Source organism: Medicago truncatula, chromosome 4 (genome assembly GCF_003473485.1).
Source record: "Medicago truncatula cultivar Jemalong A17 chromosome 4, MtrunA17r5.0-ANR, whole genome shotgun sequence".
Lineage (NCBI taxonomy): Eukaryota > Viridiplantae > Streptophyta > Magnoliopsida > Fabales > Fabaceae > Medicago > Medicago truncatula.
Genome location: NC_053045.1, coordinates 38525646 through 38552176, shown reverse-complemented (window position 1 = coordinate 38552176; position 26531 = coordinate 38525646). Strand labels below are relative to the sequence as shown.

General features: G+C 33.1%; 5 protein-coding genes and 1 pseudogene across 6 annotated transcripts; 2 read left to right on the top strand and 4 right to left on the bottom strand.

The window, feature by feature from the left end:
• The first annotated feature begins 404 nt into the window (after nucleotides 1–404).
• LOC11441693 (UDP-glycosyltransferase 79B30) lies at nucleotides 405–2151 on the top strand. Its single transcript, XM_003607483.4, has one exon. It carries the CDS (start codon nucleotides 587–589, stop codon nucleotides 1973–1975), a length of 1389 nt encoding a protein of 462 aa, XP_003607531.1. The 5' UTR covers nucleotides 405–586; the 3' UTR covers nucleotides 1976–2151.
• A 633-nt stretch (nucleotides 2152–2784) lies between these two features.
• On the bottom strand, nucleotides 2785–6596 carry LOC11441253 (transcription factor VOZ1). 2 transcript variants are annotated; one of them, XM_024782240.2, is made up of 5 exons: nucleotides 6421–6596; nucleotides 5899–6126; nucleotides 5647–5805; nucleotides 3820–4441; nucleotides 2785–3630 (listed from the first exon to the last, which is right to left on the bottom strand). In XM_024782240.2, exons 2-5 carry the CDS (start codon nucleotides 6118–6120, stop codon nucleotides 3119–3121), a joined length of 1515 nt encoding a protein of 504 aa, XP_024638008.1. In that variant the 5' UTR covers nucleotides 6121–6126; nucleotides 6421–6596; the 3' UTR covers nucleotides 2785–3118. The 2 variants fall into 2 exon arrangements, with proteins under 2 accessions (XP_024638008.1, XP_003607530.2); XM_003607482.4 differs by having other exon boundaries at nucleotides 5899–6122.
• A 1336-nt stretch (nucleotides 6597–7932) lies between these two features.
• Nucleotides 7933–10940, bottom strand: LOC11439259 (optic atrophy 3 protein homolog). The gene is given in 4 exon segments (XM_003607479.4): nucleotides 7933–8441; nucleotides 8443–8583; nucleotides 8771–8857; nucleotides 10454–10940. Coding segments are annotated over 4 exon segments (528 nt in total). The 5' UTR covers nucleotides 10721–10940; the 3' UTR covers nucleotides 7933–8408.
• Nucleotides 10941–13539: 2599 nt separating this feature from the next.
• On the top strand, nucleotides 13540–21220 carry LOC11439258 (protein MAK16 homolog; annotated as a pseudogene).
• Nucleotides 21221–22731: 1511 nt separating this feature from the next.
• LOC120579971 (ATP synthase subunit alpha, chloroplastic) lies at nucleotides 22732–23726 on the bottom strand. Its single transcript, XM_039832765.1, has 2 exons — nucleotides 23430–23726; nucleotides 22732–22857 (listed from the first exon to the last, which is right to left on the bottom strand). The coding sequence occupies exons 1-2, from the start codon at nucleotides 23724–23726 to the stop codon at nucleotides 22732–22734; spliced, it is 423 nt and encodes a 140-aa protein (XP_039688699.1).
• A 781-nt stretch (nucleotides 23727–24507) lies between these two features.
• Nucleotides 24508–26239, bottom strand: LOC11444460 (probable O-methyltransferase 3). The gene is made up of 2 exons (XM_003607475.4): nucleotides 25437–26239; nucleotides 24508–25014 (listed from the first exon to the last, which is right to left on the bottom strand). The coding sequence occupies exons 1-2, from the start codon at nucleotides 26199–26201 to the stop codon at nucleotides 24712–24714; spliced, it is 1068 nt and encodes a 355-aa protein (XP_003607523.4). The 5' UTR covers nucleotides 26202–26239; the 3' UTR covers nucleotides 24508–24711.
• Between the last annotated feature and the right edge of the window lie 292 nt (nucleotides 26240–26531).

The following is a 26531-nucleotide window of genomic DNA, read 5'->3' as shown; positions in this document are numbered from 1 at the left end:
GTTATTTCCGTTTGTTCCATTTAGATAAAGACACAAAAACTAAAAAAATAAATTAATAATGGTATGATCTACTTAGTGATACGACACATCACTTATTTTTTGTATTTATTTCTCTTCAAATTATAACTTTCATTTATTTTTTATAAATGAAGAGGATCTTAACCTAAGCAAATGTCAACAAAATTTACTTAACAATAGTGGCTAAATTTTTTTGTCCGGATAACAAATGCCTTCGAATACTCTTTAAAAAAAATTTAATGACGAAATTATTTTTAAAAAAAGTTAAAAGATTTTGATTTTTAATGCAATAAATACACAGATTTTGATAAAATTTTATTACTTTAGAAGCTTATTTCAAAAGCATTCGTCAATTTCTTTTACATAAAGCAAAGGCTAATGGTTTATCTCAAAAATTGTTATAGACTTAACTCACTCTCAAATTAACCATCACATTCACAAGGCCTCCTACAAGTTCAAAGTTACGTCACTTTTCCATTTTATTTTCTCTTCTTCTTTTTCTTCTCTTTATCATTACTATCATTACCTTCTGCATATTTTTCATATCATTTTGTTTGCAATCATCACTATGGCATCATCATCTCCTTTACACATAGCAATGTATCCATGGTTTGCAATGGGCCACCAAACTCCATTCCTTCATCTAGCAAACAAACTAGCAAAAAAAGGTCACAAAATCACCTTTTTCACACCTAAATCAGCACAATCCAAATTAGAACCATTCAATCTCTACCCACAATTAATCACTTTTATCACCATCAAAGTTCCTCATGTTGAAGGTCTCCCTCTCAATGCAGAAACAACAGCTGATGTCCCTTATCCTTTACATCCACACATCATGACAGCCATGGACCTTACTCAACCTGACATTGAAACTCATCTCACAAATCTCAAACCTCAAATTGTTTTCTATGATTTCACTCATTGGATTCCATCTTTAACCAAGCGTTTAGGCATCAAAGCTTTTCATTATTGCATTATTAGTTCAATCATGGTTGGTTATAGTCTAACACCAGCTAGATATTCACAGGGAAACAATTTAACTGAATTTGATCTCATGCAACCACCTTATGGTTACCCAGATTCTTCTATCAGGCTTCATAGTCATGAAGCAAAAGCTTTGGCTGCTATGAGGAAAAACACTTTTGGTAGCAATGTACTTTTCTATGATCGACAAGCTATTGCCTTAAATGAAGCTGATGCATTAGGATACAGAACATGCAGAGAGATTGAAGGACCTTATCTTGATTACGTACAAAAACAATTTAATAAATCAGTTCTTACTTCAGGACCAGTGCTACAGATACTTGAAAATCCAAATTATGTTTTGGATGAAAAGTGGGCTACTTGGCTTGGTGGATTCAAAGCAGATTCTGTTGTTTATTGTTGTTTTGGAAGTGAATGCACTTTAATACCAAACCAATTTCAAGAATTAATTCTTGGTCTTGAGTTATCTGGTATGCCGTTTTTTGCAGCTTTGAAACCTCCTTTTGGTTTTGCAACAATTGAAGAAGCATTACCAGAAGGATTGGCAGAGAGGATTAAAGGAAGAGGTGTTGTTTATGGTGGTTGGGTTCAACAACAATTGATTTTGGAACACCCTTCTGTGGGGTGCTTCATTACACATTGTGGTTCAGGCTCTTTGTCTGAAGCATTGGTGAATAAGTGTCAATTGGTTTTGTTGCCAAATTTTGGTGACCGGATATTGAATGCTAGGATAATGGCAAATAACTTGAAAGTTGGTGTGGAAGTTGAGAAAGATGAAGATGGATTATATACTAAGGATAGTGTTTGTAAAGCTGTGAGCATTGTGATGGATGATGAAAATGAAACTAGTAAGACAGTAAGAGCTAATCATGCCAAGATTAGAGAGATGTTACTGAATAAGGATCTTGAGTCATCTTATATTGATAATTTCTGCAAGAAGCTTCAAGAGATTGTTGAGAAAAAGAATTAATTCATATTTATGAAGGTTAAGGTTAATTTAGTTATTATCCATCTAATTTCAGTGCGTGGCAGTCTGTTTGTTTTGGATTTGTCTATTTTATATTTGATATGATGCAGGACTAACTCTATGTTTGTATGGTATCATCATGAATTAAGAGTAATGATATTTTTACAATTATTTTCTAACAATATTCATTTTCTCTCGTCTTTATTGGTCACAATACATACTAGTTTATTAGTTCATTCTCACAATCATTGAGTATTGTGATGGATTGTGTTAACTAGTAACAATGAGCTGTGTTAACAATTATTTTGTGACAAACCTCTATGACAACATTACTATATATTCGAACAATTTAGAAATGCACTGCTTAATGTATCAAATATTAGCCAATAAGCACTATACGTGACACCTTGTAAATCTAGAAACCAGGAACAAAAGCTTGGATGAAACCATCCTAGAAGACTAAATTTGTTAATAAACATTTTCACTTTTCAAATGTAGAAATAATTATTTTTTTCAACTGTATCCTATAATTTATTATGTAAACTACTTTCATGGCATTATTTTTCACTTTGACCTTAAACAATACTTATTTTAAAACAATGCCAATATATCATATGAATACTTACTTATTTTAAACAATACTTATTTTTCACTTTTAATCCAAGCAGCGCATAATGTTTATCATATGAATACTTCACACAATGCCAATATCAAAGTAGAACACGGTGGCAAAAATTAATTTTGATTAAATTGATTTTGATTTTCTTTTTCACAAAAAATTGATAGGTAAATTATTAACTTAAAGGTTAGCGTCAAAGTAAGTTGAACAGTAGGTTTGAGTATAGAATCACGTTTAGAGGCAAAAGCTACGAATTCTGACTTGTTAGACTTCTTAATTTCAAAGGCAAAACAAATTCTAATCGAAAACCCCCAACATACCGAAAGCAATTTTAAGTCTTCAAAATCACTTTTAGCTGTTCTAAAAGTACATTAAAACATACACTAATCCAGCATGAAAGAGTATGAACACCTACCACCACAATAATCAGTCATTACCTTGTCCAAGAAATGTTGAAAATTTCCACAATCTGAAATATATACAAGTCGATCAGTCATTTGGCAAAAACCATCCCATGAAGTATTTATTTAATATTCAGGCAGGCCAATATTCTGAGACTTGGCCTCGGTTTTTCCCTTGACAGATTTTCCATCATCTGGCGACGGAGCAGCAGCAGTTAGCTTTCCCATTTTGTTTTGTAAATCAGCAAGTGATTCCTTAGTCACTTTTACTTTAGGACTTTTCTTTTTATCTACACGCTTTAATTCTAGTCTGTATAATGCACAACCATGGTTAATTTTTGTTGATAAGCAACCATTATGGTTATTTTTTTCTGGTAAGCAACCTTCATGGTTATTGATTTCATACTCGTACAAATGCCATTCAACATAATCAACAGGCTGTGGGTCCATGTAATATGATCTCTTTTGTCCCCCATGTTCCTTCATCACCTGCTTCCTTGATTCATGCCAACCACGCCCACAATAATCAGGGATGTTTCTCTGTTTCCTAGATCCAGAGTCGAATGCCCTTCTAGGCTTGTCAAAGAACAGCCACTCCCTAACAGTTTCACCCTCAAGAAGAGAAATGTCAAACAACTCTGCAAAAAGAAAGAAAACACAACTAACAATAAAAACTTTAAACCCAACCAAATAGATGAAAGAAACAAGCATAGATTGACAAATTTCTTCTATATCACATTTAATATAGACAACCTAGTTGTAGAATTTGCAAGATTTCAATAATATAATTAGTGAGATACAAAAAAATAATAAACATGCGTACTAACCTGAAGCATTCCAAGGGGCTTTCGCTGAAGCAGCACCTTCACACTTAGGGATGCCCACTTCTTTTCCCAGTGTCTTTGCAAGAACAGCAGCAAACAAAGGACCGTCTTTCACATCAATGCCACCAGGTCGCAAAATTGGAGTCTTGCCCTCATCCTCACTTTTTGCCAAAAGCTCGTGGTTACTACTACAGTAATCCTGGCACTGCTCTAACCCTTGAGCAGGCCTGAAACAGTCCCACAGTGCACATTTTGGGGCTAGGAAAGCAGAAGGTGGAGGGCGGATATTTGGAAGAATATTAGGTATAAAATTGTCTCCAAAATTTTTGGTGTAATTATCTCCGAAAAGTTGATCATACTCATCAAAGCCTTCTTCAAGATTAAATTGAGCTGATTCTGAGTTTTTTACTTCTGTGTTGTACCCGAGGATGTGGTCCTGACAAAATTTATGCCGACCAATTAAATCAGAGCTGTGACCTACAGCGTTGTGATCCATATCTTGATTCAAACCGAATGAATGAAAATCCAACTGAGCCATGCCTGAGCTATTTAAAGGACTGCTGAACGGAGTTGAAGCAGAGCCTTCGAAAGTATGACCTAGTGACTGGTTATTATCAAAACATTTCTGCACGAATGGAGCAGCCAGTTGTTATCTCTTAAAGAAAAGCAGGATAACAAAAGATTAATGAGTAGAGACAAGAATATGATTAAACAGATAGAAATATTCAGCTGACATACTTCTTTTAGAAATTACAAACAAAAAAAAAGGTCTGTTTGCTTTCTAATGACATTCTCAAATTTCATTTAATCACAGCACAAATGAAAGGCTAATAATCATACTAACGAGCAGATATGGCTAGTTATGGAGAATGTATTTTCGAGAATATTGAACACAGTTCTTCGGCATTTTCCATATTTCTGAAAATACTGAATCTGTTATTGAAGTTGCATTTGAAAAAAATGTAGAATGCATTCTCTAATGCTTATTTTCAATGAAAGTGAAAACAGTTATATATAAGCTATGGAAGTAGACAGGCCCTAGGTTCTATGTTAAATATTTCCATTTTAGGAACAACTAACCACTCAAGTGGTTAATTAAGTGAAGTGGATAAACATTCACAACTCTGAGCAGCAATGGTTAACTAGTCCTGACTAGAAATGTTTTCTAAGAGTTCTCTTTTAGTACTTTTACCTCAACAATGAATTTCAACAAGTTGGAATCAATGTGAGCTGAAAAATCAGAACAAGGTTGAATGTCTTCCTAAAGAGATCAGATGACTTGGCCAGAGCTCGAGTCATACGGTTTGGGAATTGGGTGGGGTTATGGTAATTCCCCGTAAACAAGAAGGTTAAAAAATGTGTCACATAGATTTGCCTTAATGAACTAAAAGACCGCACACCACATGATAGAAACTAGATTAATATATTAAACTATGGATATCGCAAATATGAGTTGTTGCTTACAATTAGACACAATTGTACAACCGGAGACCAGTTTGTGACATAATTTAGAAAAGGAAATCAGAATAGTAGAACAATATAAGGAACAAAATCAAAAGCCATACAACTCAGAGCGAGAAAAGAAAATAATTAGGGTGCTTCAAATTAAGAACCGGACAAATTAGCATGTCACGCATATAGCACACATATATATAGGGGATATATGGATGGCTTGGTGGCTGGGGTGGGGGAGTTGAGGAGTGGAGTGATAAGAAGGTTGAGGTTTTGATCTCCAATCCCAGCATAATACTAACATTGTGAATTTCAAAACAAAACAAAAAATGGCAAAGATATATAGAAGATTCTCCAGAACAAGTGAAAGAAACTCACCTCCTGATAAAACTCATAATTGCTATCATTAATGTTATTTTGATGGTAATCAGTATTAAACATCCCAGGTTTTGTCAACGGACTGATGGCATCGTCTTTCTCCTCAAATCCTTGCAACAGTTGGGCTAATTCCCCGGGAAACGACCCAAGGCTACCATCCTATAGAATGGCAACATATAATTCAAATCTCTTTGCAAGACGGGAATAAACACAGATATTATCAGAGCTATGTATAAGAATTGAAAGACATACATTTAAGGAGGTAGCCGGAGACTCGAGTTCTGCCTTCCACTCTCGAAGCAACTGATGCATCTGCTCCTCAATGATCAGAATATCAGTAGCTCTGCTTTCCTTTCTTGCAGACTGAAGATTGGTGAAAATCCCTTGAATCTTATTCACCATGTGTCTCTCCTTCTCTTTCATGGATTTCTGAGAAGAGGATCCATATTTTCCCCCGGAGTTTTCTTTCATCATACCTTCCTTCAAAAAAAAAAAAAAAATAAAAAAAAATCAACCATCGTAATTAGACATAACTAACTCATAGAAAGTGGATTTTAAACTCATTTGTTAGTTGTTATCATGATAAGTTTCCACTGTCATTTAACGAGTCCGGGAACGAAGACACACAAAATAGGCATTCACATTGAAGCAAAATATAATAATAATCGCAACATTAATAGACCTAGTTGAGAAATTTTAGGGTTTTCTACAGCAAAATTGAATTTATAGCGAAAAAAAAAAAAAGTGATCGATCGGTAACAGACTAAAATATACCTTGAGGCGGTTGGTGGAAGGTTGTTCCGGTGAAATGAGAACCCTACCCTCGGCGCGATTTGTTGAAGTAACGTTTCAAACTTATATTTGACGCAACCACTTCTGGAATTGGGTTTCTGATTCACTCACTTCACAAAACTACGTTTATATATCTTTTTTTCATTATAAATTTCAGATTAAATCAAGTTTTGATATTTTTTTCTTTCTTTCTAATCTTCTGTTTTTTCGAATAAATAAATATCATGGTCCACCTGAGCACCTCAGTCAATAAATATATCATGGTCCAAATAATAACAAAATTAAGTTTTTTTTAGTAAAACAAAATTAAGTTTGTTATCTATCATCTTATCTTCTTATATAACAATAAATATATAAGTGGGATATACATTTATGGTTGAATTTTTTCTTCTATTTTTATTATTTTTAAACTATTGCATCATTCTTTACAATACTTAAATTATTAATTAAAAAATTAGTTAAATCTTGGTAAAATAGAAACAATTCACAACAATTTACCTATCTTTTTATGAATAGAAACAATGGTACAACACTTGCATATTGTACATCAATCACTTATGCTAAATTATGATAATGAGGTTTTAATTTTTTTTTTTAGAGGAATGAGGTTTCAAATCACATAGTTTATTTTTAATTTAGATTTTAATAATTTCATAGTTTCCTTAAAAAAAAAAGATCTTAGTTAATATTGAGGGATTAAATGTTGCAATGGGAAAGATAAACTTTCTCTCCTTTAAGGATTAATTAAGAAAGATCAATGGAGAAGATAAACTTTTTCTCTTAATTTAAGCGCAAATTTGAAATAATATTATAAATTATTGACAAATTTAATATTACTAATCTAATAAGTAAGCCTTTCTAATTTCCCTAAATTAGTCATCAAATTTATGTATATTAAGAGTGATAATAGACTAAACTAAGATAAGTCTCGTAAAATCTAAATTTGACCTGATAATAAAATTCAAGACTCAAGTTTAGTTTGTTACATGTCATAGGTTCTTTTTTGGATATGAGCCTACTCTTATCGAAAGTTTGGTATGGCACGTTAGTCTACTTAAAAAATCTATTTATATTAACATTTTTTAATAAGTAATATGACATATGTTTAAATATAGACTATCGAACTAATATGTGAATGAGATTAAATTATATTTTAAAATTTAACATAATAATCCCCTAAAAAAAATTAACATAATAGTACATTTTGAAATATGAATACGAGTCTAATAAGTGAAATATATTGATAATCATATTATTGGAGGTATATGTTGCTTAACAAAAATATTGTGCATTGTGCATTCTCTATAAAAAAAATTGTGCATTTCAAAATAGAAATTAACTACGTTGATGTATCTGTTTATGAAACAATGGAAGTATAGGAAATCAATAGACGAAAAAGAAAAGAAAAGAAAATCAAATGGTAAATAACAGGAAGCAAAATGATTTGTCTTCTGAATTGGGCTGTAAAATCGAAAGATAGGTTGAAAAGGCAAGTCAAAGAAACTATACTATATCTGATTTCATTTACATAATTTCAAGCAATTATTACAAAATTTAAAAAAAAAATGATAAGGGATTTACTTTCTGTCAATCATTTGAAAAATGTGATCAGTAGCAAGTGAATGACAAACAAAACTTTAGATGAGAGAAATGTAGTTTATCTAGAGGCTTGAGAGCTGTGAATATCTTCTATCAGGAATGTTCTGCTCTCATGTAGCTTTTGCCCAAAGGTGGTTGACACATTCTCAACAGAAAACCAAACATGATATTAGTGTTCAGAAAGAAGTTTTTTAACAAGAACACATTGGCAAATTTGTGTTCTGCATTTTTTTATCTCTTGAGGATGGGTGTGTTTAAGACTAATCCTCACCACATTTAAATGTAATATGCGTGTGCTTACACGTTATTAGCATCAATTCCCAAACCTATGAACTATACTTCTAAAGTTATATAAAATCAGCATGCAATGCTTAACATCTGCTACAATCAATTGGATTTTGATTTTAAATCTTCACCGGCGTTGCTGAGTCTGAAGTTAAAAAATCCAATAAGCCCCCGCCCTCTAGCAAGTTTTTCCATCTCATGAAGCTTTTGTTCAAGAAGTTCAATTTCCCTGCTCAACTCTTCACTCCTAGTCTTTATTGCCTGCAGAGATACAAAATAGTGAGGACAGCCTTTGGATTTAGAATAATTTGGCCTCTACAGCTGCTTCCACCCCCACCAATGAACAGAGTGCAAGAAGACTAACTTTGCTCTGCTTCAATGAAACCCCTACATAATCTACCCTCGTAGAAAGATAGTACACGATGAGAAGAAAGACTCAAAAGACAACCTGTATTTCTTGTCTGCGTAGTTCTTCCTTTCTTGCCTCTGATCTGGCATTTCTCTGCACCTCATAGATTACAGCAGCTCCTGCAACCTAATTAAAAGGAAATTAAATTTACAATTAAGTTAATAACACGTATTAGTTGTTAAAAAGACCACAGATGAGAAGAGAAATCTTGATAAGCGGTATGGTACAGAAGAAAAATTCTCAGTATGCTATTATTCTTGATTACAAAAAGTGGAAATACCGAGTGTTAGCATCTGCCACCGGCAAATTGCAGTGGCTCACCTACTTCTCATAAGATTCACAGATAGCTTGCACCAAGCCTGTTGTATCGTACTGTGACAGCCAATGAGCCAAAGTTGTTTACATATAGCAACAAATCATGTATTTCATAAATCATCATCTTCCCTTTCTATGAAGAAGAATTATATTATATTATTATAAAGATTAAAGAAGAGTATAAAACTTCTCCTTTCTCTCAAAAAAAGAATATAAAACTTCTCCTCCTTCCATTTCTCTGGTACCAAACAAACACTTTCATCAAAACTCACTTTGTTATTTGGTGGTAACGAATTCAGAGAAGTAAAAGGGCTTTCAACTTGAGTGTGACTGCGAGAGTGAAGAGCAAAACGAGAGTTCCGTTGCGCTCCATTCAAAATGCAATCCAGTCGTACCTTCATCATCTTCACCATCTTCCTCATTGCGATCCTCCCCCATGCTACCATCGTTCAGGTCCCTTTTCCCCTTTCTCTCACATTTTACTCCAAAATCCAAACAATCCATTAATAGAAACTGTTTTCATTATTCTATCCTTTTCTTTTGTGCCTGCCTGCAGGGACACTCATTCTCACCATTTTCATCCGCACTCGAAACCCTCCAGAAACAATTAGGGTTTGCTTCTGTCCTTTTATTCAGATTTTTTTTTTTTAATTTGTTCATTTTAACGTGTTATTACATACTGATCAGGTACACTTTCAAGAGCATAAGTCTTCTTCGTCGTGCAATGACTCACGCTTCTTTCTCTGAAGAAAACAACAAAGCTTTCAGCATTTTGGGTGCTACAATCATTGAAACATCTGTTTCTTTCAATTTGCTTTCGAAAGACGTTGATATTTCCGCTAAAGACGTTGAGAATTTCTTTGAGGGCTGATGAAACAGCTACCTCTGTCAAGCAGCGATCAAACTGCAGACATCTTTCAGCTTTAGCTTTGGGGAGTCTGCCTAGTTTATCGTTAAGGCAGTTACATGTTGACTAGGCCAGTTAGTTAGACTAAAGTGATGGCTCAACAAGGGAATTAGTTCCATTTGTATATAAGTCAACATTGCCTCTGATTCCTTTCATTCTAGATACTAAGAAACATTTTTCCTCATGTCTTCTATTTCTTCTCTAAAAGTGTAAAAAGCCAAACATAATCCTACCAACCTTTACAAATTAGCGAGAAATATCAAATGCAAGGGTCATGCTTGGATTAGTTTATTTGAGCTTATCTACTTGCATAAGCACTAATGAGAATGAGACTGTATACAAGAACTCATGGAAACAACTTATGAAGATAAATAAATAGTTGAGCAAAGGATTAACAAAATAGTAATACAGAACACACACACACACAGGGTAAAATAAACAAACAGGTAGATGGCAAAATAAGAAAAAGAAGAAAGAACAGTAAAATGAAGAATACTTACAGAAAAGACGAAGAGTTCTCCAAGAAGATCAGCAGCAGCTTGAACAGCCTTGTCTTGATCAAGAGGACGAATGAGAACATCAGTAGCTTTACCATAAATGCGTCTCTGAATTCTTGTGGTAAACCTGTGATTGGCCTGTGCAATGCTGATGATGAAATTGCGAAACTTAGGGTGGTATCCGGCTTCTTTCTTTAACCTATTGGCGATGGGTTTGCATACTGTTCTCAAAACAAGTGTTCCTAGTTTTACCAGTGGTAGTACTGCCATTTGTGCACTGTGTGTAGGCCACTGCTATTCGCGATCACGATCACGATCACGATTACGATTAGTCACATAATAGAGTAAAGGTACTAAAGTTTGTTTTTGTTGAGGGTGACCAAGGTCATGCCGTTGTTTTCTTTCTTGCTCAACAAGCCCGATCATTCCAACTATTACTGCGTACGACTCCCAATAGAGTGACTGGATCAAGGAATATAGATGGAGTAGACCTTTTTTTTATTAGCTTTATTATATTTTAATTCTTTATATTTTTTACTAAAACATACCTTCATTCATTTATTTAAATTGATAGAATTCATCCAATAATACAAATTTAAAATAACTAAAATTGTAAATGATGAATTTGTAAATAAACTCACGAGATCTCAGGTTCGATTATCTCCGATGTCAATTTAGATGAGCTAATTTAGTTTCTTCTCAATAAAATATATACGACAAAGATTACAATAATAAAATTTAAATTTTGTAGTCTAGTTTTATATTTTAAGGAACAAAAATCAAAATTCATTGTATTTTTATGGACGACAAACTTATTTAACCCTTATTTTATGAATTCATTGTGATAATCTACATTGGATGAAGATGAGAGAGAAAATAATCTATGGAGACATTATTGAAGTGTAATAAGGCCCAAGAGCACTTATACGATGATAAGAGGTCTCTTCCAACTTAATCAAGGGTTGTGAATTCGAATCAAGATTTGAAAATGCAATAATGTTAAATCTCTTGTGAGAGAACTTACTTTACCATCTATTACAATCATATCGAATTTGATGTATTAGTCTCCGCAGTTGTGCGCAGAGATAACTGATTAAAATAATATATATAAATTTTAATTCTTTGAATATATTTTAATTTTAATGCATCGAGGGATTGATCTCAAACACTCAAATGGAGGATGCAATAGTTGAAAAACAAATTTAGATTATTAATTTTAGAAACTTTTTTTAATGCAATTTTACAAACATATCTATTTGAAAACTTTTTATTTTGAGATTTTGTTTGGTAAACATAGTAGATAAATTAATTAGCTAACTGTTTATAGTTCTTTTGAGTGAGAAGATTCATTCTAGTTAGTGGCAAAAAATTCGATACATAGTTTGTTATTTCACTAAAGTAAATGAAACTTTTAGTCTCACAAAAAATAAACTGGAACAATCTAGTTTTAACTTCATTCATTCTAATATATACTTTTTTTCTCTGGTTGAAAAGTAGGGTGAAAATAAATCCAATAAGACCAAATTAATATGACTTAGCTTTAAAAAAATTGAGAAGGAATATCAAATATTCTCCTTACAGATTGCATATGATGGCACAAACAATTGGGAACTACTATTTTAATCTTTTTTGTATAGGCCTGATGACTTCAAATTCAATGCCCTCTTTGATTGCATGTGATGGATTTTAATGAAACTACTATAAACTATTACGAGTTACCAACAATTTGATGATGTTTGGATTATGGTGTGGCTAATTTCAGCTTTATTTAGATCATTCACAACTGTGTTTCAAACCTGCAAAGAAGCCAAAAGGAAATTGACTTTAGTTTCAAAGAAACTTGAAAAGGCTGCCCTTGATTCTATCTATATGAAAGAAAACAAGGGTCCTCGTTGAGTTCAACACTGTTTCCTTGTTTAAAAAATTCAACATTGTTTCCTTGTGATAGGAGATGGAAGCTGCTAGACGGGAAACCATATTCTGATTGTCATTTCTTCAAATTAGTTTGTACTGAGGAAGAAAACAGATCTGGACAAAATTTTAGTTATATACTCTTTCTTTTCAGTTATTTTCCTTTTTGTCTATGTTGAGATAGATAGAATTCATATAGAGGAATCATAGAGCAATATGAGAAAGCTCTTAGTTAGTTAGCTAGTTAGTTAGAAATGACGGGAAAGCTCTTGCTAACTCCGATGGTTAGGCTAATTCGGTTATAAGTTATAACAGTTACTTGTTCAACAAGTTATCCATGAGTGTGATTTGATAGAATAGAATCCTTGTGCAATTTGATTGAAGGATCAAGAGGTATAGTAGTTGGTTTTGATCCGAGAAGACCTGTATCATTTAAAAAATCCATGCAATACTTGCTTTGTGTGATAAAGATTCCTAATTTGGAAGGAGTTAACTTCAAACCAAGAAAGTATTTGAGTTCTCCTAAATCTTTATTCTTGATGATATTGTATAAAATGGATTTAATTGCATATTCTTTAGAAAAGTTTCCGCTATCATATTATCATCAACATCTAAAAGTGTTATGATATCATTTTTGTTTAAGTAGACCGGTCTTATAGACATCAAATAATATTTTTAATTGAACATTGTTGTATATCACGATGGTTTCATTCGTGACATTCCACGACACGTTTAATAAACAAAGAAATAGAGTGGCTTAAAGCTTTTGTTTTCGAGGAAAACATAGGAATACCATGGTTACTGTATGCTGTTGTAATGAATTTAATTTTTATCCATTTGATCTTAAATTGATGGTAGAGATCGTTTAATATTGATTTTATTAATAACTAATATAAACTGTCAAATATCAAATCAATTGTTCAAATCTAATATTGTGTGTAACTATTACTTTTTTCTACCTAGCAAGGTTTTATACATGGTGACTTAATATGTGAATTGGATTGCACGCAGTTATCTGTGTGATGAATTTCGGTCGTCTGATCTAAAATTAACGGTAAAGATTAGCTTGACATAAAAGAGATAAATAATTAAAGTGAAAATTTGATATTCTGTAAAAATAAAAAAAATAAAAAAAGTGAAAAAAGTTATAAAATAAATCATTTGCAACGTCGTTTTATGATTCTGAGAGAAAATAAAACCCTGCATCGAAACCATTCCCTTTAAACCTCAAAACTGAAGGTAAAATCCTTAAAATTTCATCACAAAGATGCAGCACGATGAAGTTATATGGCAAGTTATCAGGCACAACCATTGCAGTTACATGGCCAAAATTACCACCGGTATTTTTTGCAGAAACCCTTACAATGTCACTGGAATTTGTAACCGAAGCTCATGCCCTTTAGCTAATAGTCGCTATGCCACCATTCGTGAAGACAATGGTACTTTTTCTTATTCCTCTTTATTGTTGTGTTAGATTTCAACTAGAAATTGAGCCATATAGTTATGAAATTCTTGTGGCGTGTGGAGAAAACTGCATAATTTGGCTGAGTTGATGTTAAAGTTTACTTTTTTCGACAACCCATTTGATTGAAATGACATTTAGGTTATGTTGTATATTGACTTTGATATTTCACTCTGTTTAGACATTTTGGTTCTTCAAGCGGGATATGTAATTATTTGGTTTGTTTGTCAATAACTAAGGCTCTGTTTGGATAAAAAAAACTTATTTTGCAGCTTATATATCATGAGGTCTTATCATGTAAGCGCTTAATTTTTATAATAAATAAAAGATAAAATGAAGTCAAACTATTTTCGTATAAGCTATAAGCTGTTTTAATAAGTTATCTTGGAGAGTTTATGGAAATAAGATGTTTTCATAAGGTATATTGGAGGGCTTATGGAAATAAGTTGATTTTGTAAGTTCTCCAACGCCTTGGCGCAACGCTAAAGTTGTTGTCACATCACTAAAAGGTCAAGGGTTCAAGTCGTGGAAACAACCTCTTGTGTAAAAAAACAGGGTAAGGGTGTGTACAATACACCAAAATGGTGGGACCCCTTCCCGGACCCTGCATATGTAGGAGCTTTAGTGATTATAAGTTCTCCCAACCTGTCTCAGAAGTGCTTATACGATCAGACGAACTCAAATAAGCCAATCAAAATAGACCCTAAATGGTGGTTGTATTGTATCCTTTTGAATGGAAAATGCAATAAGTTGATAGTATATGGTAGAGAATGCGAGTAATGATACAATTGCATTGTGTGATGTAGGTGTGTTTTACCTTTACATGAAAACTATTGAAAGAGCTCATACGCCAAAGGATTTGTGGGAAAGAGTTAAGCTGCCTAGGAATTACCAGCAGGCACTTGAAGTCATTGACAAACATCTGGTACTGCATATCTACGTAGTTTATGCAATCTTTATTTGTTTGACGTTTTACTTGTAAGTAATTGTCGTGATTGGTCGCTTACCTGACTTTTACTGCACTGACAGATGTATTGGCCCAAGCTTCTTATACACAAGATAAAACAATGATTGACCAAAATGACTCAGATGCGGATACGTATGAGGAAACTTTCTTTGAAAACAAGGTTTGAGACTTCATTCTCCTTTGTTTCTTTTTAATAATAATAATACTATTATAAATTTACATTCGCGTGACAATTCTTCTCCTTTATCTTCTATATTTTAGGCTGTAGTCTTGAGTTAACGTTCATAGCAGTTTCTCCATAAACACGGCCTGATTGATCATGTTGGTTGTTGTTGTTGTTGTTTTACAGGGAGAAAATAACGACACTGCCAAGGAAAGAGGTAAAGAGAGAAGCTAGAAGAGAAGAGAAAGCTGAAAAAGCAGCTGTGCTAGAAAAGGTTATACTTAATCCGAATGTTACCCGTGCGCATTAAATTATATATTATATTTGCTATCCTCACCGTTTCTTTTGAATATTACTTAGTCTATTGAGAAAGAGCTATTGGTACGCCTTCAAAACGGACTTTACCCTGGTGATATATGCAACGCTAATTTTGAAGCATACAAAAAAGTTATTGATATGGTGGAGAAATCTCAAGCTGTTGAAGAAGAGGATGAAATGGTACATGTTTATTATTAATTATGCATTTTGCTCTGCTGTCATTTCTGTTTAAATCTAAATTCTTAGTAACTTAACTTGTTAATATGCTGAGCCTGGTTTCTTTCTTTTATCTATTCAGATTGAAGAGGAAGAAGCAGGACCAGAATATGTTGAATTTGAAGAGGAAGATGATATAGAAGATTTTGGCGCTTTCGCAGTTCACGAGTCACAGGGAAATGGCAGCGATGATGAAAATGGTAACATTTAGTTTAGAAGCTTTGCAATATGCATGGGTTTTTTTTTTTTTTTTTTTTCCATGCTAAAATATATGTGAAATAGGTTATGGAAATGTTTCGTGAAATATTTCTTCACTCATCAAGGACTTTGCTTTTGCATAACTGAAACTAAGATACAAAAGATTCTGGATTAGATATGCATCGTATGATACTTAAGTGTGTCATGTGGAATCATTTTCACTGAGCTGTGTCATGTGAAATCATTTTCTTTGAGCTGTAGTAAATATTGGATGAGAATTTTATTTGCTGCATACTTTTTTTTTTTGGTCCAGATTTGCTGCATACTTTATACTCTAGTTATGTGTCATATTTTTCAATTCCTCTAGATACTGCAGTCATATCTGTACTTTAAATCGTAGCTTTACAATAGCATTTCTTCTGATAGTTTCATGTTATTATTTACTATACAATTCAAACAATGCAAATGATAGAAAATAGTTATTATTTTATCTTTTCCTTGTTTGGTTGGTTGGGTAGAGAAAACGGGAGAAGGGAAATTTTGCTAATTAGAGGAATGCACTTTTTTTTTCTCATGTCGTGATGGAGGGGTGAAATATGAAGGGGGGGAAATAATGTGAGGCTCAAATTGAAGTTTTCCCTCTCAAGTGAAGAGACAATGAAAAAACTTTAGAAGACAATTTCACTTTTTCCATTTTTTACCCATCTATTTACCTCTCTCATCTAGCTTGCGATCCTTTTGATTCTTATTTATCAAGGTTGAAAAAGATACTGCCTCAATTATTATTCATTTTCTTTCTTTTCACTTTGAATCCAACCAAACAAGCAAAAAAGAAGATTATACTTTTCTTTCTATCCATTTTCTCTTCATCTAGAGTCCCAAAAAATAGACAAAATTCACTTAATTTCTCTTTATTTTATCTCCTCTTCTATTCCTTTACTTTCTGTCCATTTTATTATCTTCCATTATCTTTTGCATCCAAATGAGACATATATGCTGGTGGCGGGGCCTTATCGTTTGGGAAGAACACTCTTCTTGTTAGTGATTTTGGAAGGAAAAATAAAATGAAACTTACACATTTAAAAAGCAATAATATGATGACATTTACTAATGCAGATGGAAGCGCTGAAGATGATGAAACTGAAGCTCTTAATCAAAGGAAAGCAAAAAGGAAAATGACTTTAGCTTCAAAGAAACTGGAAAAAGATACCCTTGATTCTAAATCAAAGAAAGCGAAGGTCCTCATTGAGGTAGTTTTATACTGTTTCCTTGTATAAAGTGATCCGTTCTTTTAAATGCTATTGGGTATTTTGTCATGTACTATTATGAATCACTTTCTGCGTACAACAACTCAACCACTTCTTTTGGGAATTTTGGTGTATATCATTATTCTTATATTTACAATTGTCAACATTCTGTTATAATTTGAAGGCTCCTATTACTGATTTTAAATATATGATGCTGCTACAAACTGGATTTTTGTTGCTCTGAACTTTCGAGATAGATGATGTTGGTAGAGTGCAGAAATATTTTGTTTGCGTTTGAAAATAAAGTTGATGCCTCCATTTTTGCATGATGACCTCACAAAGCTAACCTATGACTGTCCTTTGTCTTGCTTGGTTGTCTTTGAGTACCAAAGTTACATTCTAAAATATATAACAAATATTATGTCAAACACATGTTTGTTGTAATATTGTGGTTAGTATTCTCATGTTCGAAACAATTAAGGGGAACATTAATTTCAACTTTAATTTTTCTTGTAAAAAGCAAAAGCAATGCTGAAGTGACTGCTTGAGTTCTGTATGGTGTAAATTTAAATGATTTCCGTGTTAAGTAATTTTCTTCATTGTTTGTCAGTTTTAAAGTTCAGAGATGTATGAGATGCCTAAAATTTCGTAATTTTGATTTTAATTGTTTTCAGGTGGAACATGACGATGCTGTTGAAAGGCAAAGAGCGGTGCTGTAGTTGCATTTCATGTTAGTTACTGATAGGAGAAAGAAGCTGCTATATAAGAAGGTTTGGTTTGATTGAGCCAGAGCATCTCAATCCTAATTTGTTTGAGGACCGTGACTGATCAAGTTTTGTGTTGCGTGGTTCTTCAGGATTTTTGAGTTCATTATAGTAACAGTTATTTTAAGAAGTTAAGAACATTATAATAATTTGTCAAATGATATTTTACATAAAAGATGCTTTATTTGACACTTAGCCGTTAGTTGTGTATGAAGGTTGGTTCCGTGATAAAAGTTAGCTTAGTCACAAAGTTGTGAGTTCAACTTTTGTTGTCCGTGTAAAGATATCTTTGAGCATATGATTATTTGGAGAAATGACTTTTACGAGTAATAAACAAATAGAAATCTTTAAATTCTTTTTTGTCAAAAATCTTTAAATTCTTTTAACACTATCATAATATTACTAATGCAATACTAAGCTGCAGGTTTGCCCTAATTTGTTCCTCTATGAACCCTTCAATTTTGTACTGCAAGTCCTTGGGCGGGAAAACCCTAGGTGGTCCATTTTAGGGGGTAAATTACTGCATTGCCCTTCCATTTTGTCAACCATGTTGTACTGCCCAATGCCATCTTTTGATCAGATTTTCAAACAAGTAAGTAATCTGAAAGCACAGACCAAATATTTTGACCAATAATTTCAAACTCAAAGCACAATTACACATACCAAACCTCCTTTTACTCCTCACTCTCACTCCTTCTCTTTCTCTGTCTTCTCTCTACTCTCAAACCCTTCTTCCTCTCCAAACCCGCCAATAGCCCCCCGCACCACCATCACCCTCGTCCTTCTCCATCATCGGTTACCACCCACCCACCCACCGTCCTCCCATCACTGTCCTCCTCCTCTCATGACCCGTGATGATACTATATTCTACACACGGCTCCAGTAATAAGCACACATCAAGGCAACAACACCAAACAAAATCTGGTTTTTCCTCTTTTTTTCTTTATTTTCATTTCTCCTTTTTTCTATAAACTTTCTTCTTTAATCACATATTTTTTTCAATTTTTTTTTTCCTTTCAAATCTCATGCTCTTTACTTGAATCCCTAAAAATCTCAATCAATTTGGGGTTTAGTGGGTGAACTTCCTGAGAAAAGGATTTGAGTTTTTTAATTTATCCACAAATTTGGTTTTTACAACTGATTTGTTTCTTTATTTTACAATTTACAGATTTTTGTTGATGGAAATGTGGACTTTGGGTTTGCAGGTATGTTTATTTCAGTTTCTCTAGAATTCTATGTCTACCCTCACTTCTTTTAAATGATTAAATGATTTTGCTTACGATACTATTTTCTTCTTGAATGTGAAGTCAATGCTTGAACAAAGTTGAAACATGGAGGAAATGAACGAACGAGCAAAATGACGAATTTGATTTTTTTATAGAATGTGCAATGACAATTTCTCTGGCCAAAACTTTGATATGCTGATGTTGCAAGTTATCCAAGTGATGCGACAGTTGAAGATTCCGTTAGCCGGTCCAATCGACAGGTACTACGACCTTCTTCCAAAATCAATATAATTGATGTCCATATGATTGGTGTGGGGTTTGGTTTGGTTTGTTCATTTTGCAGTAGAGAAATTTCCAAAATGGCGGTTGGAATAAGAGCAAGAGCTTTTGTTTAATTGGATTTTTTGTTATTTGTAATTCGACGAGTTTTTGAATTTCATTGTTATCTAATTTATTACCATCTCTTTTATATTTTCTAGAACGAGGTTTATGCGGCGGTGGTTTTCGTAACTTGCAAGAAGGCCCCTGCGCTGATGATTTATATGGTGGTGGTTGAATAAATAACTATTTTTCTGCAACACGCTATTTTGTACAGAATACCATCAAGTAGGGCTCTAGCAGAGCTAGATTTGTTGCATAGTTGAATTTAATGATATTTTTGCCACTTACTTTAAGCATTTCTGATCTTACAGGATCATTTCACAAAAGTGAAGGAGCTGGCCATAACTTTCAAATATATATAGGTTTGTAAGAATTAAAATTTGAAGAAAAAAAACGCATGCGTGCATGACCATTCAAAGGAGAATCAATAATTTATAGAATATTTCCTTCTCTTTTCTGTGTTACAGATCCAACCTACATCATCCGAGTTGTTCCAAGTAATGCTTCTGGCAGTGTGTACTACACACTTCTTACTGTAAGTGTTGTTCATGGAGCAATGGCTGGTTACATCGGACACCAACTATACAAGTCGACGTGTCAATAGAAGACAAACTTATATACCTTATATGTGAGTTGATTGCTTATGATATTTGTTGGTTCTAATAGATAACATTACAACTATTCATGATTTTGTCGGTTAAGGACAGAAAATTGAACTGGACCAAATTGATCATTTACAATGTGTTTGGATTATCCACCTATGGGCTGATACAAACTGAATGTGAATGCAGCAGGACCAAACGAGGAGGGCAGCTGGGATCTTTTGTCGGTAATTAGAGACGAATTTGGTTCTGTTATGCTAACCTGCAGTTGTCAATAATAGCTGCAAAATGACGCAGATCTGGTGGACACGATGGCCTACAAAATCGTTTTACAATTTTACCTAAAATTCTTTTACTTGATCGTTGAATCAGAACCGATGAACACAGCCAATGTCATCTTGGATCAGCAGCTCTCACACTCTTATATGGGATCTATTGTTGAGTGATGTATCAATTTTTACTCTTACTCTCATCTATAGACAAGGACCATTTGTTTTATTTTGTTGTGGATACTGAGATAATATTTTGACTTTCACATAGTCTTTACATGTGTCTAAATGCGTTTCAGAACATTCATCGTAATCATCTTCAGGTACTTACTCTACTCTACTCTAATCTACTTTTTTTTTGTTCATGTAGCTTTTTAAAGATTGAAGTTTTATGCTGAAAACTAATTGAAATCAAAGTCTTCAAATTCATGAGCAGTAGCTAGCATATTCTTTGAATTCAATATATTCAGGACCCTATCTTTATTAACAGGAAAACACAGAGAGATTCCTGAAGGACATTACACACAACAGAACCACAGTCGATGCTTCTACACGGTTATTGGAATTGAAAGTTATATAAAACAAAGCTTCATTTTGTGTCATTACTTTACGACGTTCACTGAATTGAAGACTGACTTAATAGAGAGTTGATTCAATCTGTAAGAAATGTGACTGATACAACGCTATTAAGCAAAAGAAATCCAATTTGTTCAGCTACAACGTATTCTTGAAATCCAACATGTCAACGCAGACGTCATGTTTGTCTTTCATGTCAAATCTTGATCTCCCTCTCTTCAATTCTGTTCTCATTTTATCGCAAATTCACACTGTTTTGTCTGGAGATCAGTGTGACTCCTTTTTGTTTAGGATCCACCGGTGTTTGATGTACTTAATGAACATTGATGGTAGAATTTGGTTAATTTTATGTTTCATTCCTATATGAAGTTTGTTGTTCTATTTGCAAGACAATGAATGTGCCTGACTGTTGAAAGTGCAAGTAATTAGTAAATGCATATGTGGTTGCTGAGAATTAGCTCTTTTATTGATGCTAATGTTTTCGTTTCCTGCAACTTAAGATATGAGCTTTATTTCTCTGTTGTATTCGTTTCATCACTGTGTTGTTTTTTTGCTGTCCGATCCTAAACTATTTGATTTTGTTGATGGCATAGATTTTTTTGAATGTCATCAGCAGAATATCATGCCAGCCAAGTATCCAAGTATTTTGCATAATGAAAGAATTAACTGATATATGTAGCTTATGTTGTTATTCAGCTTGCTTGACAAATTAGTCATTATGAAGTACGTCTATTCCAGACAGGTTTTATTGTCCCTTTTTCTTCGAGTGGATGACACAATCACGTATGTAATGGTGGTTTTCTCTCATAATAGGTCGTTATTATCACAAGAGATTATTCAAGTTAGACATCATCATCCAAATCTATTATCTTTATTAACTTCCATATTATTTGCTTATAGTTTGGCTGATTGAATAAATTAAATTTAAGACCTTTTAAATAGAAATGCTAATCATATAAAAAATTTTAAAAAGTTTGTTGATATGTACCCTTGAAAGACATTTCAGAATGATTTTTAATATGCACGGATCAAAAGTCCATAGTTACTTCAATAAAAGGATTAGAGATGTTGTTAACTGATGAGGAAGACGAACATACAAATGTTATATCTAATTTAATTTACAAAGAATTGTTCTAAAATATTCTATGTGATCTTGCAATGAAATTTAAATTATTATATATGTCATGTTGTTTTAGTTTATTTTCATGTGATGTTGCAGTTCTAAACAAAATGGTCCCACTAGATTTTGTTGGAATTAAGAAAAGCCCCATTTATGGATTTTCCATCCCCACCAACTCCAACCGTATCTTGATGAGCAAACCCACCATGAGAAACAAAAAACGAGGAAAGCAATGGTAATTAAGAAGTCAATAAACAACACGTATGTGTGTGTGTGTATATATATATATATATATAGAGTCAGGATCCATTGACACCAGGTGTCAACGGATTCGTTGACACCAAATCTCAACCGTCGATTGTTTTTAATCAAAGGGTGTGAGTTTATTTGTTAAATTAATAGCGTGATCTTTTTCTCTCAAGACTTATAGGATTGCATACTCCTTTTTCCCATCAGCGGTAACATACAACACAGAATTCCTTTTCGCTATCACCGATGGCCGTCTCCTTGTTCATATTTCATACCAAAAGGTGTGATCTTTCTAAATTTAATTTAAAGGGATTCCGATATGATTATTCAAGCCATTTTCTCACAAATTCAATGCAGTTACTATACAATCATGTTTATTCAATTAATCCAATTACAAAAACTCAATTAATCATAGTTTGCATCGGTTTCAATGCATATGTGAAATGGTGGAGCACAATTTTCGGTTAGGAAAGACGAATATCATTACGGTGGCGGCGGCAGTCATCAACTTGAGTTTTTTTTTTGTTATCAAACAAATTAATTTTGTTTTAAAACTGATAAATGTGCTAATCAAAAGTAAAGATACGGTGAATCAATTTAAAAAGTTATTAATCAACGGTTAAGATTTGGTGTCAATGAATCCGTTGACACTAGAACACGAGCAGTTGATATTAGAATCATCAACATTAACACTAGAACACGAGCTAGCTCCAACTTCTTCCGGTAAACATCAATTTCCTTACGTAATAAAATGCAAAATGTGACAATATTTGTCCTATACTTTATTAGGATAAACCAAAATTTTAAAAATAAAAGAGAAACAACGCACACTGCTTGTTTGTAAGTTAACCAGAGACCTTGACAGTTCCAACATGAACCTAAGAGTCCTTGCATTGCAGGCCTGGCTACCGGGACCTTGTTTCCTTTTTTCTCGAAACAGCATCAATGTCATCATCAATTTTCATCTCTTTTCACTTCATTATCAAATATTCCTTCTTTGTCAGCATCAATGCCAAACTCACTTTTGTTGTGCTTGTGTGCCAACTTCAAACCAAAACTCACGTGAATGTGTCTTCAAACGATGGATTTGTGTTCATTTTGCACCCACCAATTGCTGCGTGTTATTTATAGCTCGTACTCCCATCGTTTTATGATAGTTCAAATCAGTCCCTTACAAAAAAAATATTCAGGGTCAAATTACTCCTCAACAAAATTAAACCGAGACAATTTAGTCTCATTGAAATTTCTCCTCTACCATCAATAAGTTTAGCTAGGGCATTTACAACACGACCCAAATAACCCTCACTTACCGGTATCTGAGCAATTATTCCTGTTGCTTTTACCGAACTTCCCTCTTGTATCAGCAAACCATCACCCATTAATACAACACCAACATTTTTGGATTCCAAATTCAAAGCAATCCCTACAGTACCCTCTTCAAATTCGACTAATTCACCTGCCATTACTTCATCAAGACCATAAATACGAGCAATGCCGTCGCCTACTTGAAGTACAGTACTTGTATTTACAATTTTTACTTCGGTATTATATTGCTGAATACGTTCACGGATAATTTTACTAATTTCATCTGCACGAATGGTTACCATGAATATTTCTTAATTTGAATTTGAATTTGATTCTTTTTCGAAGGAAAAAAAAAAATAATGCCCAATATTTTTATATTTATCGATTCTTTTCTTCCTATTTTTAAATTGTGACTGGACATATGTAGCAATTCAGAGTTGTCTTATTGACTATCGTGTGTATTGTTTTAAAAAATAAATGACATTTAGGTCTTCCTAATTCTTTTCTGGGATAATTTGGTCCCCAAAAAAATATTTAAAAAATTGTGAAATTAGTCATATATTTTCGATTTCTTCATAACAAAAAATATAGTTTGTTAAATTTTAAGACCAAATTGGTGCTATTATTTATTTTATTTTATTACAGGGCATCTTGTCTGGTTTAAACAACCGATACCACTAATACTTGCCAAACACGAAAGGTTTTGGGAGAAAACGAAAACATAAAAAGAGATGCAATTAAAACATAAGGAATTGAGTTTAGGAGTTTTTAATTTCTCAACTCATTCCCGTTTTCGCGTTAAACATTTCATTTATTCTCATTTTGCGTTAAACACGATCATTCATTCTCGTATTGTGAAACCGTTTGATTAAAATAGTTTTTATCTTTAAAGCATTTTTCATTAAAAATACTTAAATAACATTTTTCTCAAAAGATGATTTGATTTGTGAACATAACTAAGTTGATAAGACATTACGATATGTAAGGATTGGAGTTCAGTCCAGATTCCGCATTTCATTCACCTTAAAACATAAATTTCTAAACAAATGACTACTTGACAATTTTTTTTTTTAATTCCATATATAATCCAAAATCAAATCATATTTATTGTAACAAAACAATAACACAAACATACATCCTCTCAAAATAAAAAAATAACACAAACTTACACGGTACATAAAGGGGATAAAACACACAATTGGACACAAGTTCAAACACACCAACAAACAGAGGATACACTGGCCCTTATAGTGTGAATGTGAACCACTTCAATTACAAGTACTTGTACTAGGGAAAAACCTCAATGAGAGACTTAAAACCAAGACCATGAGTTATCTTGTAGTTACTAAAACCAGCAGATAAAAACAAATTAGACCATTCTTTTTCATTTCTCTCTTTTCCATTGACCAACACCATCATCTCCAAATCATAGAACAATTGTGCTTCAATTGATTCATTGTCTTCCTTCTCATTCCCCATCACTGCGTCTATGATTATCACTTTCCCTTCTTTACCTTTGTTTCCTATTGCTTCCTTGCATTTCTTTAGTATTTTCAAGCATTCCTCATCGTTCCAGTCATGTAATACACCCTTCATATCATATCATATAAATAAATACATATCAAACAATAACTTAATTAGTCTTGATTTTCCATTTAGAAGTCCCTAAATATAAGATTTCATTGACTAAGTTATGAGAATATGAAAGTTAATAGCACTATTAAATTTGTTGAAAATTGGTATTTTTTTTAAGTTTATGAGTGAGAATTAGTTTTTATTTCTATCATAATATTTATTACATATTCCATAAATTTGAAAGTTTGTCCCATAAAAACAAAGAAAGAAAAATCTCAAGAGAGTCTTATATTTATGGTTGAAGATTGTAATTTTATGTGACAAGCTATAAAAAAAAGTCAAATATAAACAACAACAAAATTCAAAGACTAAAAGATAAATTAAATTGGTGTTTTATTTTTGTGGCTTTAACACTAACAACATAATTAACTTACTACCTTGAGTAAAATTGAATGGGTAGGAGGAATAGCCTCAAACATGTCACCTCCAACATATTTTAAGTTTTCACTTCCTTGTAAGCCATCAACAACATGTGGAAGATCAAATACAATGCACTCAATGTTTGGGAATGACTTAGCAATGACCTTAGTAATAGTCCCTATGCCTCCACCAACATCAACCAATGATTCCAATCCTTCAAACACCCCTTTACACTTTCCCATCACAACACTAGAAGCCAATCTAGTTTCACAAGCCATAGCTTCATTGAACAAATTATTGTGATTAGGATCATGGCCAGCATAATCCCAAAATGCAACCCCGTTATTTTCGGTGTGAAAAGGTGAAGGGTCATCATTTTTGTACCAATTAGAAAGTTGATACCATGGTTTACTCAGAATTGGACCAAGTATAACATGTAACAAAGATGTCATACTAAAGGGATGGTCCTTAAGCAATAACCTAGATGCATCATTAAGCTCATACATCACTTCTAGATCATTTTTAGAGACATTGAAGAAACCAGAATGTGTTAAAACTCGCATCAAACGATGTATGTCACCGGTTTTGGAAGGGTGGATTGGTAACAAAGAAATGAGTTTTGAGAGTGGGATTGGTTGGCCATAGTTGTGTATAACATCTGGTATACACAATTCAATTGCACATTTAAGGGACATTGAGTTTATGAAACTAAAAATGTGGTTGAATACTTGGGTTTGAGCTTGAAGCAATTTTGCAACATGATCTTCACTTTGGGATCCCATTGGTTTTGATTCCTCAACTATCGTCTCTATTTGTTGGTTCATTTATAAGTGGAGCATATAACCACAAATTATTGCAATCAACCACCCACATATAAAATTATTTCGTTAAATAAAGTTTTTTTAATTTTATTTTTAAAAATTTAGGACAAGGAGGCACACCCCATGTCCCATATAAGGTGAGTCGGTCCAACGGAGTCGCAAGTGAAGACAACCGCTTTGAATCTCATAATTTCTTACCTCAAATTCATTATTTTAGGTTATGTAGTATACTTTTTTTTTTTTTTGAAGTAAGTATACATTTTACTTATTTAATTTGCTATTAATTGATTT